This window comes from Pholis gunnellus (assembly GCF_910591455.1).
Source record: "Pholis gunnellus genome assembly, chromosome: 8".
Classification (NCBI taxonomy): domain Eukaryota; kingdom Metazoa; phylum Chordata; class Actinopteri; order Perciformes; family Pholidae; genus Pholis; species Pholis gunnellus.
This window is the reverse complement of record NC_136534.1, coordinates 10883157-10901967: the sequence shown is the minus strand read 5'-3', so window position 1 is coordinate 10901967 and position 18811 is coordinate 10883157. Positions and strand designations below refer to the sequence as shown.

The 18811-nt window shown below is 41.3% G+C and overlaps 1 protein-coding gene across 1 annotated transcript in view; it reads left to right on the top strand.

Annotated features, from left to right (window-relative positions):
- LOC306700329 (F-actin-uncapping protein LRRC16A-like) overlaps window positions 1–18811 on the top strand; it is a gene marked incomplete at both ends in the record, with an annotated part of 60942 nt that overhangs the window by 7177 nt on the left and 34954 nt on the right. The window contains one exon of the mRNA XM_079165321.1: window positions 16504–16554. Within this exon, the coding sequence (XP_079021447.1) occupies window positions 16504–16554 (51 nt within the window). The remainder of the gene's footprint in view (window positions 1–16503; window positions 16555–18811) is intronic.

Here is an 18811-nt window from a genome sequence, read left to right as displayed (position 1 = left end):
GGAAACGCGGCAAAACAACCTATATCAGTGGAAGCAGCATGAGCCTCCTAAAGCCTTCTAAATAAACTTGAATTTTACACAAATCTTTTCAAACTCTTGTTTCAAAATCTAATCTAAAGTCAACAGAAAGTAGCCCCAGGATTAGCTATTGTAGTGAACTGCATAGGGATGCACCTCTAGGCAACTCGTCAGTATGTATGCCTTGCATGTATACCCATCACGAGAACGACCACAGTTATGCAAATAAGTTAAGCTTCCCTCTAAGGACTCTGAGAGTTGCTCATACTGATTTGTGGTGTTCTTGATCATACACTAATGCTTAAGAAATGCACAAGAATTTATGCCTTTTTTGGTTGTTTGTTGAACAATGTTTTTAACTTTTCAGCATGTGTTTCTGGCCGTCTGCTAACGCGAGACAACACAACAAAACTGCATATTCTTTATAATCTAGTCCAGTCAAGTGCTTGGTTTCGGGCTAACTCTCTTGACGTGGTTATGACAACAATGTCATCATGTGGGAGTTGGAAACAGAGGCTATAGTGGTACACACACACACACACACACACACACAGACACAAAACAATGCAAAGAAGTGGGAGTCAGTACTGAGAAGTGAGGAATTCCAGTGGAGTGGTTCTGGTATTTCATCCAGACGCAGAGCATGAGAATGACTCGGAGAGTTTGCATCAACGCACTGCTTGACCGGACTGAACAAATAAACCAGTGTTTGTTGGTCTGCAGAAAAACACAGTTTGAGAGGCCAATTATACAGGAAGTGGCTCAGAGTGAAAACAAACATGTGATGGACTTTTAGCCTGTGAGTGTTATCGTATCTAATGTCAGACATGATCATGAAAGAACAATATATTGACAGATTAATTTGGGATCAGATGTTGTAATGTTGGCTGTAAAGTGAAACACAGTCTCAAGTGTTTATAAGAAGTGTACAAGCACGACGCAGCAACATTTGGTGTTTTTTAAGACCACTTTACTCGTCACATGGGTCACTCCTCAGCCTGTGAAAACTACAATCTTGTCTCTCACAAGTCCATCAACTTCATGGAAGTGCATTTGTAAAACACAGGAGTTCTCCTTTAAGAGTTTAGATTTACTTTCTGACTTGATAACTTCAGAAATGCAGTTTCAGCTCCACTTTATTTTATCTTACTCTATTTTCTACTGTGATCACAGATGTAATAAAATCAGAGAAATATTAAGTAACAGGACCCCAAAAACCTATTTAATTGTTTTTTGGATTATTTAGTAGTGACGGTGCCCATTAATCACCATTAATGTAAATGTGCCAAAGGCTGTTTTTATTAATCCGTAGTCACTGAACGGATCATACTGATAGCACCGCTGTCTATTGGAGAGTAATCACGTAATCTGTGTGACTAATAGAGAAAAAAAAGTGAGTCATTTCATTGACTAATTCTACTGCCTGCTTCCTGTGGCTGAGAGTGGAACACACGCCTATCGTTGTGACATTTAATCTGCTAACCTCAGACAATATTACTGTATTAACACAACAGAGTTGTCTGTTTAAACCACTTTGACATGATGTTAAACTCCATGTAATGCATTTTAGAGATTTTAAATCTAGCTGCCTGATACATAAATTGTACCCATTGTGATTATTGAACTTCCTTTGTCCGCATACAGTAGAGAGTTTGATTTACTTCAGACAATGCAGGGCATCTATTTACAGTATAAACTACACCCATAATGAAGGGATGAATATGGTTATTTTCTCTATCAATTTGTAAAATACACACAAGGCTCTCCCCCCTTTTCCCGCGGAGCTTTGCTCAGACTGGGAGTGGAGCACTACAGTGCCCAGGGCGTCTCTTAAGCACACTAAAGCTTGATAGATACAGTCATCTCCCTCCTTTGAAGACGGAGGGATGAAGGAGGTACAGATAATAACATCAGTCCATCAAACACACCCCCGGGGAAGAGGCGAGGGGAGAGGAGGGAGGATGGGAGACGGAGGGAGAGGAAAACGGGCAATGAGACGTACTGTAAAGGGCAGAGGGGATGCGGAATCATAAAGCTGTGTACTGTAAAACTCTTGCAGTGTGACAGACAGAAATCATCAGTGACAGAGTGTAAAGCTGGAAGAAATAGAGACGACTCAGCACAAAGTCATGTCATTTAAAAGATTGGAACACAACGTAGTGTCACAAGGCAATTAAAGTTCATACAGAGGTATAGGATTGCTAAACAGCTTGACTCCAAACATTTGGTCAGACCTAGAGATCATAATGCTTTGTGTTGTCCTGCCATTACTCACGTAGCAGTGTTACTCATTCACAGATCCCTGGCTCCCATTTAGAACTACAACACTGGAGGGTTGGTGTGGTGTCAAAACTTCCTCTTGATCTCCTGGTGTGAATAAAGGAAAGTGTGTGTGTGTGTGTGTGTGTGTGTGTGTCCTAGCCAGAGACTGTCACCAATAGTTAACTGCTTTATTGCATCTCATTGTTTGCTTTGTATGTGGGAGGGGCACTAACACAGCACAAACCTGCTACACATCAGCACAATTAGATCTGGAGTAGCTCTGATTTTAATCTTATTTTTACTTTACTTTGGAGACGATGAAGAGCGGGTAGAGCCGATGTCTGAAACTAGGATGTTTTGTTTCAGAATGGGTCCCTCTGTTATATTACACTGCAGAGAATAATCCGTCGTGCAACCGTCCTGTGTCACACAAAATTAGGGCTCTAGGTTGTTGTTTTTGTGTCACTGATACAACATGATAAAACATGGTCCCAGTTCTAATCCTGTTAAGTGGCCTGTTAACACAAAAACAGGGTGTAGCTATCTAACCAGAGAAATGGTGCATCACAGCATCACAACAGCGCTCTATATTTATATGTTTCTTTGTGCTGAAGTGTGGTTTCCACTTTTAAACCGCAGGAAGTTAGTCTTTTTTTTAGTCCCTCTGACTTTCCTGCACTCTTCTGGACTTGATTGTGACCTTGATCGTCCTGACCACATATTTTCACACACACATTTGTCTCTGTGAAAACTAATGTGTGCACACTGTAGCGGACCTTCTGTATTTTTCCCTGTTAGATTCCTCAAACGTGCAGCTTCTCCTCACATGACTCTGCTGTAGGATAATTCAATAGAAGGCCAACAGAAAGTTTGGCCATTTTCCAGTCTAACAAAGTCATGGGAACCACACTGTTAGCAAAGAGCAATTGATCCTTAATAATTGTATTTCATTGCAAATATTGTGCGTATGTTAAGAACACTAATATGTCTGAGACAGTCTAAGAGTGCTGTAATGTAGTCCGAAGGTGGAAAATGTTTAAGTTGCCATGCTTACATCTGAGAACCCACCAAATCCTAACATCTCGTCCAACTCGTCTTTCCTGCCGTCCCTCGCTCCTTGTCATTAACCTCGAGGTCTATCATTAGGGGCAGTGTCCCAGTTCTGTACTCCCTGATGATCACCTGTAATGTCCTCTCATGGGAGCCTGCACTGGTTTCTTTTGTTGTGGTGCTAAAACTCCTTCCTTAAAGGCTGCAGAGCAAGTATCCTCCACATTTTGAATTCCCTTTGATAACAGACTTTGGTATTAAGTCTTTGCTGTAGGCTGTTGAAGTTATATATAGTGTGGCTACTTTCTTTACAGAAAAAGTTTTAGCCGTGACTTTATTGCAACTTTGTGTTTTAAGTACTGTTAGCTGTGGCTGGTTGCTCGCTCTCTATCATTTCCTGTGATCACAGAATGATGATCTAAGAGTGAAGACCTGGAAAATAATTATTAAAGAGGGAGATGTATTTGTATTTTTATTCATATGATGGTTAATGGTGGAACATATTGTAATGTCTATGTTGTGTATATATAGAATATAATAGGTTTTGATATACTGCTAATTGGCATTGTGTTCTGTCACAGATGACATCTTTAAACATGCAACATGTATGTTGTTTGTCTACGCTGTGAGAGTCCATCACTCTCCAGTGGAGGGTTTGAACACCCTAAAGTTTACAATTCTGTGGAGAGCATTTCTTTTCTCTGTTCTGTGCCTTTAAAGTGTCTTCATGGTTAATCTTTCTTTCCCTCTTTTCTTTTTATCCTCAAAGTCATTCAGTGGGTTTTTGTATTTTGGGGTTTGTGGTTGGAGCAGAGTGACAACAACCATATATACAGTGTGCATTTAAAGCTTTGCTTGGTTGAGAGGACACAACATCTTTGTCCTTTAATCGAGGTTCGGCCCGAGTTCAAACTGTTATAACGCTGTTTGGCACATAATCATTGTTTCTATTAAACAGTTAACTCTGCTTGAAGGTTCTCTGTGTGTCTGACCATATATGCTGTGGAGCTGACTATTGTCATAATTTGGGGGCATTCAGAGCTAACCAGGCAGAACAAAAGTGTCAAACAGGTCACCATTTCCTGTGTACCTCGGTGACTGTATAGCCCGCTATAGTGTGGTCTTTGATGATTTGTGTTTTGTTAAATGGACCATATTAGACTCTGGCAATTACATTTACTATTGCAATTTTAATGTGAGGTTTAATTTAAAATATTGAAGAGGATTCAGTTTAAACAGAAAATGAATTAATGTGTTATTTGACTTTTAAATGTAACAATTCAAGTTTGCACAATACTGTTATGTCTACTAAATAACAGAAGACAAAATATACTCAAAAAGAAGGATACGTGTGACGGTGACGGTGGCATCATGAGAACATTATTCAGCTGGTTTTCTCTTAACATCTAAATGATTTAAAAAAGGTGTTCGTTTCTGTTTGTCAGAAAAATGTATTATGATAGAAAACAGAGAATAACCGCACATCTTCAGAAGCTGGAATCAGCAAATGTTTGAGAAATATATATTTAAATATTTAGTGTCCTCAGTCTGAAATAATCTCGTTAGGTGCACTTCTTTAATCAAACAGTGCAATGTGTTGTGTGATTGCATTCAAATAGGATGAAAGATCCTAAAAAACACCTCACAGTGATTCTTCTCAACTTGAGGCTCATTTGCTGTGTCATTCTGTGACCAGTTCAACTAGAGCTGTCTTTCAGAGGTTGAATGCAGATGCTAGTTTAGGTTAGTCGGGGAGTCTAATCTTAGCGCACCGAGCATCCACAACATGCTATCAGACAGCTATTTTCAGCCTCCTTCTGAGTGGTTTGGTTTCTGAAAATGTTTGGGACGGACTTAGCTGATTGAGCCGGTTAAGGACCACAGTTCCCAGTCTTTCAGCTAGGAGTGGGCGATATTACAAAAATGTTACAATGCTTTTTTTGTTGTTTGTTGGTTTTGTTTCATTTAGCAAGTTACTGAATAGTAAAACCACACTCATTTCCTTATTTAAAAAAATACAGCCCTACAAGGTAAGAAAACAAAACACCACACCAAATTCCTTTCTCAAATTCAACACGTTAAAGTTTCTTTAAATATTTATCTGTTACTTTTTTAAATCCACATGAACCACTCTTCATATTTGTGTAAATTAGATTCACAGCACTTATTTATATGATACGTCAGTTTTAAAGCTGGTCCGCCTGCAACTCCCGTCATTTCTTTCCAAAATACAGAGTTTTATTTAAAACAAAATGATGACTGCTGTGTTAACTGCATTCCACATTAATCAAAGCGTCCTAAGTTATCATATGATTGGTTGCTGACAAACAATGTCGAATTTTAAGCTCACACCACTTAGAACGCTCATCACTTCCAGCAAACTTCACGGAGGACAAGGTGGGCAAAGAAGCATCACTGATCTGTTTTAACATATATATTCTCTGGTCTAACACAGATAAAAACACGTTAATCAGCACGTTGGCATGTCGTTCACTATTGAGCCTGTTTGTAACCAGTACCGACATCGTCATCTTCACTTCACCTGTCGCTCCTCCGCTCCGCGTGTGCAGAGCCTAAACGGTGGAAATGTCTTGGAGTGTTCGACCTATAATCCTAGCTCGTCCCTGACATATGGCTGCTTAAGAGATGGTGAGTTCTTTGCTTTTGGGGAGAATTTAATTTAGCAGCGGCGCCAATCATTTAGCAGTGGCGCTGCACCACTGTTTAGAGGGAAAACACTGAAGCCACTGCAACTGAATGTGCACTGTAGCACGATGCTAACGATATCTCTGTAAAGGCAGATTATCATTGACCACTACTAAGCACTTTATTGCACAGCAGCAGACATGGCAGCAGCACGACCTCCCTGCAGTTGTAGAGCAACAAACCATTTACAGTGTGTCTCTTTCATTAGTGCTCTCTTTGCCTTCCTGGAGAAAGTGAAGAACCAAAAGAGAGCACAAAGCACAGCCATGCATAAAAAGCTCCACACCGGTGAACATGGTCTCCACAGTGCTCTCCATTGCTACTAGCTACATGGAAGGCTAGTCACACACATGCCTCAAATAAACCTCTATTATAATTAGATTTATGCATGAAATTTATATTAATATAAATGAATCAATATCAATACATTCACTAAACGCTAAACAAACCTTCCCAGTGAAAGTCCAGAATGAAAAGATTATTTCCACAACAATATTTTAACAACGCTTGAAGAAACGCCTCTGTTGTATACATTTACTTGAAATGACCACAGCTTACAGCGGTGTGTGTGTGCATCATGTAACTTCTTGTCAATAATGTGTGTGAGAGGAAGAACACTCCCAGTGTGGCCCTCCTCCTCAGAAGAAGGTTGAACATGCTCATTATGTCCTATAGTCTGCTCACGCACTGTCACATTTTAGAGGCTGAGTATCTATCAGTCTCACTCTGTGTTGTATTGCTCTCCGCCAAGCTAGATGGGGATTTTTTTTTTATAGCAAGGCTTAGCATGTTTCCAGTCCACAACGCCCTACAAAAGCCTCCCTGGAGAGATATTAACCAGCCGCATAGCCTGGCTCCATGCAAGCACCGCCCACAGTCATTCATCTTCATTACCTCATAGGTCAGGGTCATTGTCACTCAGACAGTCTTAGTGATATAATTGACCCTGCCTCAGGTCGTTGGCTTGATAGGTTTGGTTTTATAATATAGTACTGGCTTCCAATATGTTTGGATTCAACTGCTGGATGAAATGTGTAAAATAAGGTCTCTTGTTACTTCATGGCGCTCTTTTTGAACAATGGATGTCTTAGTTTGAGGTTTGCTCTAAATCTGCACGTTTTCTACATGTGACCATGCTGAACTGGTCTGACTGGTCCTGTCCCTGGTGAGCACCGTTTGGTCATACTGTGGGAAAGGTTGCTGCTGGGTGTTATAGTGCAATGCCCTGGTTGGTACAGTGTCAGTCTGCTCTTGTCGGATGTAATTGAATGAGGTTTGTAGGTCACAGACAACAGTCAGCATTGATTGGATGATAATAACATTTGTGCACTATGTCATAGCAAACAGCGACAAGCACAATCGGGCCTAATCAATGCGATGTTTTCTGTCAAGACACTCAAGCCAGAGTGATAGAAAATGAATCTCCTACAGAGGAGCTTGTTTGTCATTTTGGTTGCCTGTATGAGACTTTAAACCCATGTTTTCAAGACCGTGAGTTTCAAACCTGATCGATACAGATCAGAGGATTGTGGCGTTATGTGTATGATAATGGACAGTTTGTCTCTGCCTTCAAGGACTCTGTGGCAGACATTTTTCAGCAGAACTGCACTGACTTCTCAACCTGCGCTCTCATATGTTTTTTGCCGCACGGTTGGTTTTTATGGCATCCTTGCAGTTGATGTTGCATTACTGTTTTTGTCGTTGCCTTCCGCAAACTGCTAACCTTCTACCCTTTTCCTCCATTCATTTTATTGCATATGATTGTTTTATATTATTTTTGTCCTCACAGTATAGTGGGTTCAAATCCCATATAACAGAGTACATTGTAAAGGATATGCCCTCCCTGTAGTGTTCATTGTGTTCTGGGTCTTTGTGCTCATCGTGAGTGTGGATTTTGACGGATCAGCAATATGTTGAACTGGCTATTGATGTTTTATGACCCTGGCTCCATGAAATATAACACATTTCCTCAACACTGTTTTGCTGAAATGGGGGAAAACGGTGCCTTCCTCTTCATATTTCTTCCTCAAAACCTTTAAATGTATTATTCTACCTAGTGCTTCTACTAAAGCAAGATCCACTCAATTTCAGGTACTTTACCCATTCTCAGGTTTTCTGTTTTTCTGATTCCTCTAAAATGCATAGCGTCCTTTTGAGTTCTGACAGGAAACACAGTGTTAGTTTTACATAATACGTCTCCTTTTGGTCATTTTTACTTTGATTATATAACTCTAATCATGCGAGGATATTTGTCTCACTCATGGGGGGGATTATCGTTCATGATCTAAACCACACTAATTGTCTTTTTATCATTAAAATCAGTGTCCAGCATTGAGTGTGTTTGTGTGTGCGTTATTAGTGCTGACTGATGTTATCTACCCGCTCCAGAGGGAAGCCATGGGTAATGCCAACACAAGCCCAAAACGAAATCCCCCTCCCTCCCCCTCCCTCCTCCTCTCTCCCTGCTCTGCCTTTGTCTCAGCCATTGCGTTCTTCTTCTTCGTCTCTCTCTCTTTTACTTTCCACTTTGGTTTTCTTTGTTGTTGGACTTGTAAAAATAATAACCTGTCCACCCCTGCTCTGTTTTTAGTTTTTTTCTGTCTCACTTTTTCATCCCTGTGGTCTACAGCGATCCTATTTACCCAGAAACCTTGGCTCACCATCACATAGCTACACACACACACACACACACACACACACACACACACACACACACACACACACACACACACACACACACACACACACACCTTCTCCCCATTGTGTCTGGCTGCCGTGCTGATGAATGAATGGACCCTTGTGAATATCTCTTATCTCTGGAAGCTAAACACACACACAGGGCTCTTAGAGGACGCCCTGCAGGCTGACACTGTTAAAGGAGGTACCACGCCCTATCACTCCCACCAGAGTCTAGTTTCTAAAAACCCAGATATCTATCCAGTGTTGGAGGGCATACTGCCAACCTGGACTATAATCCTAATCTGAAAGCACAATCGGTTAATCCCTCTGCCCGGCCCTTTGAACACTTGGTCAGCCTCAGCTGTGTTGTGTGAAGCGTGTTAGTGAGGCACTGATTTACAGGCAGCATTTAGAGATTATGCATATAAGGTAAAACATATTGAATTACTGTGATTGATTGTACCCAAATCTGTGAAAAAGAAGGATTTTATTTTCACTCAGAAGACAAATTATCAGCAGCTGAATGCGAATTTTATAGCATCCAAAGTGTTACCATATATTTTAATCATCAAACGTACATTATATATGTCATTCATTATTCAACACATTGTGCATATCCGGACACTTTGTGTTCTGACCGAAAACAAAACAAACAAGAGGCAATACAAATAAAAAAAAAAGGAAGTAAAACATGAAATTTAACATAATCAGACACCACATTTATTCACGCCTCAGCTCGCTGCAGCTGTGGTCTGATGAGACCAGCCAATCAAATCAGTTCAGGAAGTACCACTGTCAGCCGCCTTTGTTCCCCGCCACGCTCATCCCCTGAGCAGTAGAACACATAACGATGAGCAGGGCAGTGATAAAAGAAGATTGATGCCCCTCTTAATTCTCTCCATGGCTGCTGGTGCACTGTGGTGCAATATTTGTACTACTGAGAATGGTTTGCTCCAAAATGGGAGATCCATAATTTGAAGGAAAAAAAAAGGTGGAACGTAAAAATGATTAGCAGCTTATCTATCTGACTCCCTAAGCAGTGAGTGCTATTTACTTTCTTGTTTCTGCAGGGTTTGGTAACGATTATACTTTATACTTGCCGTCTAAGGATTTTGTCTTGTCTGAGACTGCAGAAAGAGGACCAGACTGTACACCGTGTTAGCTGTTCTATCCCTGAGCCGTGCTGTACTATGAAAAAGTACAACATACTCACATTGCGCTGTGGTTTTGGCACAGCGCGAGTTTACAGGACTAGACCTCAGCTGCACTGTCAGCAGCTTGTCTTGCCCGGGAGAATCAATGTATTGTAAAACAAATGAATTCTCTGCCTGAGTTTAGAGAGGTGAGGAGGCTTTTTTTCTGGACCAGATTAAGTTCAAGCTGGCCTCAGAGCTGTTCTCACCGTCGTGATCTTTCCTGTCTCAGCCCGATTGAGGTTTTATCTCAGCTTTCTCTCGTTATCATCTCAGAAAAGCCAATCTGGCTTCGGAGCCAATTCCCACTGCAGGCGTATGGCAGGAAAACAGAAGAGTGGGCTCCCTCTGCAGCTGAGGGGATTAACAGTTTAAATTGTGCTCAGGGTCATTCTCGGGATGTTTGGACAGATTTGATGGCCATGTGTATGGTACAGTCTTGAGACTGGCAGAGGTTAGTTAAAAGTTAATACAAGATGCTGCTGATGTTCAACTTACCTGTGTCGGCAGTTCTGACTAACTTACACACAGTACTGTACTGTATACATAAACTGTGATAGCTAAATACATGGCATCTGAAGAACTGGCCCTAGTTTTATCCTTGCCTTGCAGTAGAGGTCATCATGAAATGGACCCGGGCAAAAAGTAGAGAAAGGTGATCCGAAGGAGACGTGAGGATAGTTAGACCTGATCCAAAATGTGGCAAACCCAAACAGAGCTTAATGGAGAGAGAACAGCAACACCTGCAGCAGCATGGTGTGCTAACAATTACCAAGCAGCCCAGGTCGAAAAGTACTGCAATTTAATTAATAATATAAAGAGCAAATGCCGTGCGCTGCTCTTTAACGAGGTGGGCCGGTTAACCAGACGTACATTTGTCAAAACCAACCAGTTAATCCTCCTTAAAGTTACTGTGGCAAAACCAAGAAATACAGTTCGAAAACATGTCTGATCAGCATAAATCTCACCTCAACTGCATTTTTGCTGCTGTATGTTAGCCTGTTGAGCAGCAACATCGAGATCCTTTGTCTTCTGTTACACTGAGTTACACCATCCCTGATTACTCAAAGATAAAAGCGGGACTGTATGTGTGTGTGTGTGTGTGTTTGTTTCTTCTGCTCCATTGGCTCCAGATATACACAAGCCTCATCTTTTGAATACATTCACCCACACACCACACATACAAGCCCATGCAACATATGCATACATCCATACAGTATGTACTGTATATACTAGAAGAGAACAGAAAGACGGTACGGAAGGAAACACTACAAGAATGAAATTATAGAAAGAAATATTTCAGGTTAGACTTTACAATCTGTTAGTACGTTGTGTGATGACTGTACCTCATGTACAGAATGCATTTCTTCATGGTGCAGTCCACCTGGCATCCAATCTGAGATAAGGAAGACGGAGAGAGCAAGAATGGAGGGGAAGAAAAACAACAACCACTGAGCATTTGTCTTCTTTCACAGAATGGATTTTTCTGTGCACTGATGGTTCGATTATCCTATATTGGTCATACAATCTTCAACATACTGTCACATACAGACATTAAAATAGAGCATCATGGTCCTTTTTTAGCATTTGGAACCTTCTGTCAACATGTAGTGTAAGTATGCTTTTAGGCAATTGTTAAAAATACAGCATTAGAGCACGGGCCAAGAAGGATGAGGACATTAAGAGATTAAGCAGTGGGGGGGGGGGGGAAGCAGAGATATGCAGGGTAAGAGGAGGAGAGAAATGCCCTGCATTGGACAAATGTTGCGCTAATTGATTTCAGTGCATTAAAAGCTAAGATGGGGTCATCCGAGCAGCATTAGTTTTATCAGAGATGAACCAGCTTTTAAACACTTCCCTTCATTAAACATCTTCCCCTCTGATTTGATTCAAATATTGGCTCCTTATCAGCAAAACAGCACTTACAATCTATTTAGTCATTTCACTTTGCCCTTCAACCGCCTCTCCTTCTCCCACCGACTCATGCTCCGTCTCTCTGGTGTCCACTTGTCTTGTCTCAATGGCTGATCTCTCTCTCTCTCTCTCTCTCTCTCTCTCTCTCTCTCTCTCTCTCTCTCTCTCTCTCTCTTTCTATCTGTCTCTTTTTCTGCATATCCCTAAAACTACACTCACACTACAATGCTGCGTTGACATTTTCAGTTTGCAGCCAGCATATCATGACTCATTAATGTTGCACACACACACACACACACACACACATGCAGGACATACTGGGATTAGTTATGCAATAAATAGTCTGTGTCAGCAGCGGTGTGGGGATGAATGTAATTGTGGCTGGGTTGCTTTTTCCACTTTGCTATTTGTGTTCATGAGTCAACAGATGATTAAGTTCCGAAACAATAAATCTATTATTCATTTTTGGGTTTTGAAATGTCCACCAAGATCCAAGTGATTAATCAATAACTCACCAATTGTATAATTAACTAATCTTATCATTTTTGTACTTATTCAAGCTGCAACCTTTTTGATTTTAAAGGAATAGGTGGTCATTTTGGGAACACTGCTTATCAGCTCTCTTGCCAATAATTAGACGAGAAGATGTATCTCACTCCCATGTCTGTCTTTTCCGTCAGCTCCATAAAAGTGCAATTTGTCATGCACAGTTTAGTTGTTGTACTGGTTAAACAGATGATGTGTTAATCAGTGAGCTTTAGAGGTGCTCATTGGTGGATTGGTTTACCTGTGGACAGAGCCAGGCTAGCTGTTTCTCTCTGTTTACATTCTTTAGCTGCTGCTGCTTCACATTTGACTGACAGATATGAGGGTGATGTTATTCTTCCTGTCTATCTATCAGTTAGAACATTTTATTTTTCATAATGTCAAACCAACCACAGAGGTTGCAAGTACACAAGAAGAATGAAGGCGAATACCTGATTCATCTTGTTTAAGATGAAACAAGCGTACCTCAGGGATGGTCAAACATTTGAATCATTTGTATCTCGCATTTCTGATGATGTTTGTTGGAGTTTTTAAAGACATTGCTCGCTCTCACCCAAACAAATACATGTGAGACAGTGTCATGGATAGACATAATGAAGTGCGAATGCACCCCAAGACATGATGGATGAATAACAGCAGCTTTGGTGGGGGTAGGCTTCCTGTGGCTGAGTGCTGCCACAGCTGAATGACTGCAGATGAAACACTTCTCTGTGTTCCTCCGGTTCCTACAGAGATTCAGCAGAACTGTAAACCAGCGTGAATGTTGTTTAGGGCAGTGAAAACTCATTGACATTCTCAAGCAAGGCTTGGCACTGTAGCGCGCTTCTTTCATGTGTGAGTGAGTGTCGATCAGTGTGTGTGTGTGTGTGTGTGTGTGTGTGCGTGCAGTACGGGCTAGCTGTTGCCATAGTAACGCAATGTGTGAGTGCGCACATGTGAGTTGGGTCAATTGGAGGGAGGCAGGTGGGGTTTACAGTTTGACAGGAAAAAAGATAATCTGCGAATGGTACTATAATACCATGAATGAACTGCACAGTGGTGTGTGTGTGTGTGTGTGAGAAGAAGATTACATTAGTGTGTGTTGTATATTCTGTTAAATAGATGATATTATTTACTAATATAAAATAATGAAAATGTAGCAGAGAAGTATGAGTCAAATTCTCATGATTAAATGATTTTAGGTCTGAAATAACAGAGCTGTGTGTGTGTGTGTGTGTGTGTGTGTGTGTGTGTGTGTGTGTGTGTGTGTGTGTGTGTGTGTGTGTGTGTGTGTGTGTGTGTGTGTGTGTGTGTGTGTGTGTGTGTGTGTGTGTGTGTGTGTGTGTGATACAGAGAGAGAGAGAGAGTATAGCAGATGCTCTCTCTGGTCTTGTAGACATGCTCCAATGCTGCTGCCATCTGGTTGGCTGAGTGGAGCTGAAGCGGGTTGGTGGTCGCTGTGAAATCATTGGCTAATGGGATGGCTCAAGGCTTTAAGTTCACTTAAGACACAGAGAGAGAGAGAGAGAGAGAGAGAGAGAGAGAGAGAGAGAGAGAGAGAGAGAGAGAGAGAGAGAGAGAGAGAGAGAGAGAGAGAGAGAGAGAGAGAGAGAGAGAGAGAGAGAGAGAGAGAGAGAGAGAGAGAGAGAGAGAGAGAGAGAGAGAGAGAGAGAGAGAGAGAGGGCAGTGACAGAGAGGAGGGGGGTCATGACACAGGGGGGTGTTTTAGGCTTTGTCCACTCACAGAGTGCAGAGGGGGGGGGGGGCAGTCATGCATTGACAGCAGGAGGATGGGAGGATGAAAAACTGCTTGAACAAATGCAACAAATTAGTTTAGCCAGTGATACAAGTGTCCTTTAATGCATTGGTTGATTATCTAAGTATTACTTGATTTACTTCCCTCTCTAGGCCGTACAGAAACGATGAAGCTCAGTTGCTCAGTTGGTACCTCCCCCTCCCCTCAGAGTCAGCAGGTTCTTGGCCATTACTGGTTTGGACTGCAGCTGAAGCTATTCAGCTACTTGAAACCAACTAATGTGGTGTTTTTTACCAAACATATTGTTAAGAACTAACACCATGACTTTATGCTGTCAGACACACACACACACAGGCAAGGCTTCCCTCAATGGCAAATAAAAAGGAGAAAGGTTTATCGGGTCACACAGCCGAAGACCTTTTTATGTCACCCAACTTCAAAGTTATGCAGCCAAACTCTTATTCCCACAACTTCTGAGGTCATTCAGACTGCAGAACTCCATCCTACATGCGTACTGACCACTGTTCTCGATACAATACTAGAGTATAAACTATGAGTGCTGGATGATTCTTGTTTATTACACCTTTGAACTTACTTTCAAAGGTTTGACAATAGTTTCTATGATAACGTTGTTTTCACCAAAGTGATTGTTGAGGGCTGGTAACAGAGCAACATTGCTAAAAAGACATCTGACAAATTAGTGGGGAGTCGGATTATAATACTGCTTTAAAGGGCCACTCCAGCGATGTGTTATTGCACCTACATTAAGACAACTCAAATGGTCAAAATCTGTGCACCAGGGGTCGAGATATCCTGACTTTTAAGTCTCTAGCATAGGTCCAAAATAACTGATGTCCAATCCTATCAGAATTAGACCTTCGTCGTGTAGTTATCTTTGAAACTAGGCGATTCCATCACCAGCATATCTGCACGCACATAGTACGTAAACGGTACAGAATAGGGAGTTGATTGTAGCGGTGGTGACTGGTGCTCTTTAGGAGAGGTTATCTTTGGTCACACCGTCCTGCCTGTCCGCCTCCATCACATCAAACCGCACAGACTCTGCCTGTGGAGCTGAGCCGCAGAGGGCTAGGACACACTGTCATCCTTTTTCATTTTTCACGTTGTTTCAAAAAGATTGTGGCAGTTTAAAGACTTTCCTTCATCTTGTTTTCTCTCTTCACCTCTTTTTCTTCTTTTATACCAGTCATTGTTTATCAAGGACTTGTTTGTAATGCCCGGCTCCCCTCTGCACTTCTTATATTTTCTCTCCTGCTTTTTAAACCTTCGCTCGCTCGTGTCTCTCTGCTGCCGTTTCTCGTTTCCTTTCTTGCCCTTTCAAGCTTCTTTTTGCATTTTTCATCTACTCTAAACCAGCATTTTTTCTTTCTCCATTATATCCTTGGGTATTTTATCTTCCTTTGAGGCCGTTACCCTTAATTGTTAAGTTGTAGCATTGAAAACCAAAAGGCCTAAGTTTCTTATCTTCAGAGCCGTACGGTGATGGTCAGTTTGTGTCATTGCAGTTTTATTCCAGCATGCATGTTAGTGCAGAGTTAAAAGGAAAGCGAAGGAGATGACTTGCTTCGAGAGTCGAGAGGTTTCAGCTATGATGATGAAGGCACATGGTATTTACTTACCAACTAGGTTTTATTTTTATTTTTTAATAGACATGGCACATAAAGGTAAAGGCAGCCTTCTGTAGAGCTGCTATCATTACAACTAAAATAAAAAAAAGCCTTGGCTAACAGTCCTGCACATGAATTAGTTTTAAAGGGCCAATGTGTAGCTTTTCAGGGGATCTACTTGCAGACATAAAATATATTATTCATATCTATGTTTTCACAAGTGTATAATCACCTGAAACTAAGAGTCGTTATGTTTTCATGAGCTTAGAGTGAGCCCTTCATGTCTACATAGGGATCACAGTCAATGGCATAATCTCATTAAACCAGAATAATGAGACTGCTTGTCTGGATAGGAATGTCAAGTTCATGCATTCCAGTTATGCCTCTTCAAGCCTTGACTTTTCCTTCACAGAGCAGCAACATGTGCTCTGGTTAAGAGTAGCAAGTTGGTGTCCAGGCTGCTCAGCAGGCAGAAAGGACACAAATAAGAAAAACACACCGACCTACAATGGTCTCACTCAGCAGTCTGTAAATGTCGTTATATGTTTATGTGTTTGTTTTCGAGTAGAGAGGAATCTTTCTCCTCATTGTCAGGTTTTTTTCTTTCTTTCCACACTGACTGAGATGTTTTAGAGTCACGAGCCTTTTCATCTGAATGAGTCAACAGGCGAGCTCTCTGTGCTCTTCGTCATTTCCTTGTTCTTGTTGGTCAAAGTGTATATTTACAGCTACATACTCATTATTCTCTCTCTGTTCTTTCTCTCTCTTTCAGGCCCTAGCGGCTCACCGAGTTTACCTCTTGACGGCACGCATTCCCACCAAGGTAAGAGCAGCAACTCTATGGAACGCTTTTTTCAGGAACGACAAAGAAAACCAGTGTACCTCACCAAACAATTGTACATTGTATTAGCAAATACTGTAAAATATTTATTTTCTTTTAATTAAGTCAACTGCCTGAGTATAAATTCATCCCAAATTACAACGTTGGAAAATAACCATCAAATAACTCTTTGATTGAAACCACAGTTGTTTTGAAGACGTGTCATCTCCTCATTCCGTCAGTTTCAATTGAAAGTAGTTAAATTGAAAAATGTATGTGATTGACATATTACTGGCTTAGTTTAGTGGTTAAATTCTCCTCTGGAGTCTGGTTTTATTCTTTTACCGTAATTCTTTAAAACTCCATTAGATTCACCCAATAAGGTGTAGTTCACACACTAAAAACATGGAAGAATGTGTTGCATCCTCATATTGTTGAGGACATTTTGGACATTTCCCCAACTCAGCACTTTTTTTATCCAAGTTAGTTTGTGTGTGCTGTAGAGTGGATTAGGTGGATTGGTTATAGTGCAGTTGTACTGCTGATTGACACCCCTGTTTTTTTATTTGACTTAACTTGGAACTACTGTGCCATAATGCATCACAGATGCAGCGCCATCACCAGCAATGAAATTGATCTGTCATCATCTTTACCAGCATCATTGTCACCTCTGCCACATGGAAACCAGCAGTGCAGTAATACAATGCAGATGTTTGCTAAAACTTCCAGCAGCATCTCAACTGCCAATATTAAACATCTCACCAGACTTCAGACCCACTGAGTCTGGCCTGCTAGCTTTTGTAAACAGGCCCATGGTGCTGGAAGCACCCTGCAACCCTGAGCTTGGATAAGTGGAATTAGAAATGGGCTTGTCGTGTCCAGTTGTTATGGTAATGCAGATGTTCAAATTACATTTTTCTGAACATTTTAAGGACTTAAAAGTTGAGTTTCAAAGTTTTGACCTTGGAAACCAAAGTAGGCAAAACAATCTCACCTCAAGGTGATTTCAAGCCAAATTCACACCACACAACTTTAAAAGTCTTCAGATTGACATTTGACTTGCTGTCTTGTAATCGGGGTTTTTAAACCGGTGACACTACAGGATCTTTAACCAGAAGGAATCCCTGTAGTATATCTGGTCTCCAAACTATGTTATGTCATGATTTTTTGTTCAAAGAATCTGCGGAACCTTGTGGTCATGCTTGTTAAAGTTGTCATGTGCACAAGAGTTCACAAAATAGCCCGTTTCCTCATATATGTACTATTCATAGCCTGTTTCCTCTAAGTGCATCAACAATTTTGGACCGTGTTACAAATAAAACACAAACAATATAGTTGCTATTGTTAGAGACAACCCCTCCCCCAGGTTTTCCCTCAACCCATGTCTTGCTCTCTCATCGGCTGTGTAGCTCCCCAACATAATCCCGACAGGTCCAGATATTTAGCCTGTTAGATATCAGGGGTGCGTCTGCGGAGAAGAGTTCACACATAGCGCTCCAGTGCTGATTTGGGAGCGCTGAGCCAATGCAGATCTGCCTCAGATCTGAGGATTTTGTTCCACCGACTCAACAGTTTGTGAGTGGAAAATCAGGGGCAAAGTTGTGTATTGGTTAACCGCTAATTAATTGTGTCTTCAGTATTAGTTATAATGTCACAAAACATCCCATCGTCAGACTACACACACAAAGCAAAGCACAGATTCACAAAACCAAACAGGGCTGTGATTGTACATAGAAACGGACTGCGAACCGCAGTATCTGGACTGACGATCCTTCTGGTAGGAAAGAGTAGCACTTCACAGATCAGTCACAAGATAACATAACATCATCTCTTGTACCAGGTCCAGGAAATACAGTTGCCCTACAAAAAGCTGTATGCTTTCCAGTCAATAAGATGCCTCCGGGGACAGTTTAGGTGATTGATTGGTTGCTTGAGAAGTGATTCATTGGTTTAGTGGGGGTACAGGAGGCCATAAAGAACAATCAAGCTGACCCTGTTTCACGTGGCGTCATATGTTTCCAGTGTTGTGAGCTGCAGGTTCAAGATCTGCTTATTTAGCTGGCTCTCCATCTGTTTTCTATTGGTCTCTTCTCATCTGGAGGGATTTCGTAGACACCTGCTTTCTGAAGCACTAACCCCCCTCATCTCTTCTACAGTATGTTTCAGTCTGTCAGCCTCTTTGTTTGTCTCTTTCTTGTTCTCCTTTTTTAAACCTCTTTACATCTCTTTAATGCACTTTGTTTCCCTACTTTGGATGTTA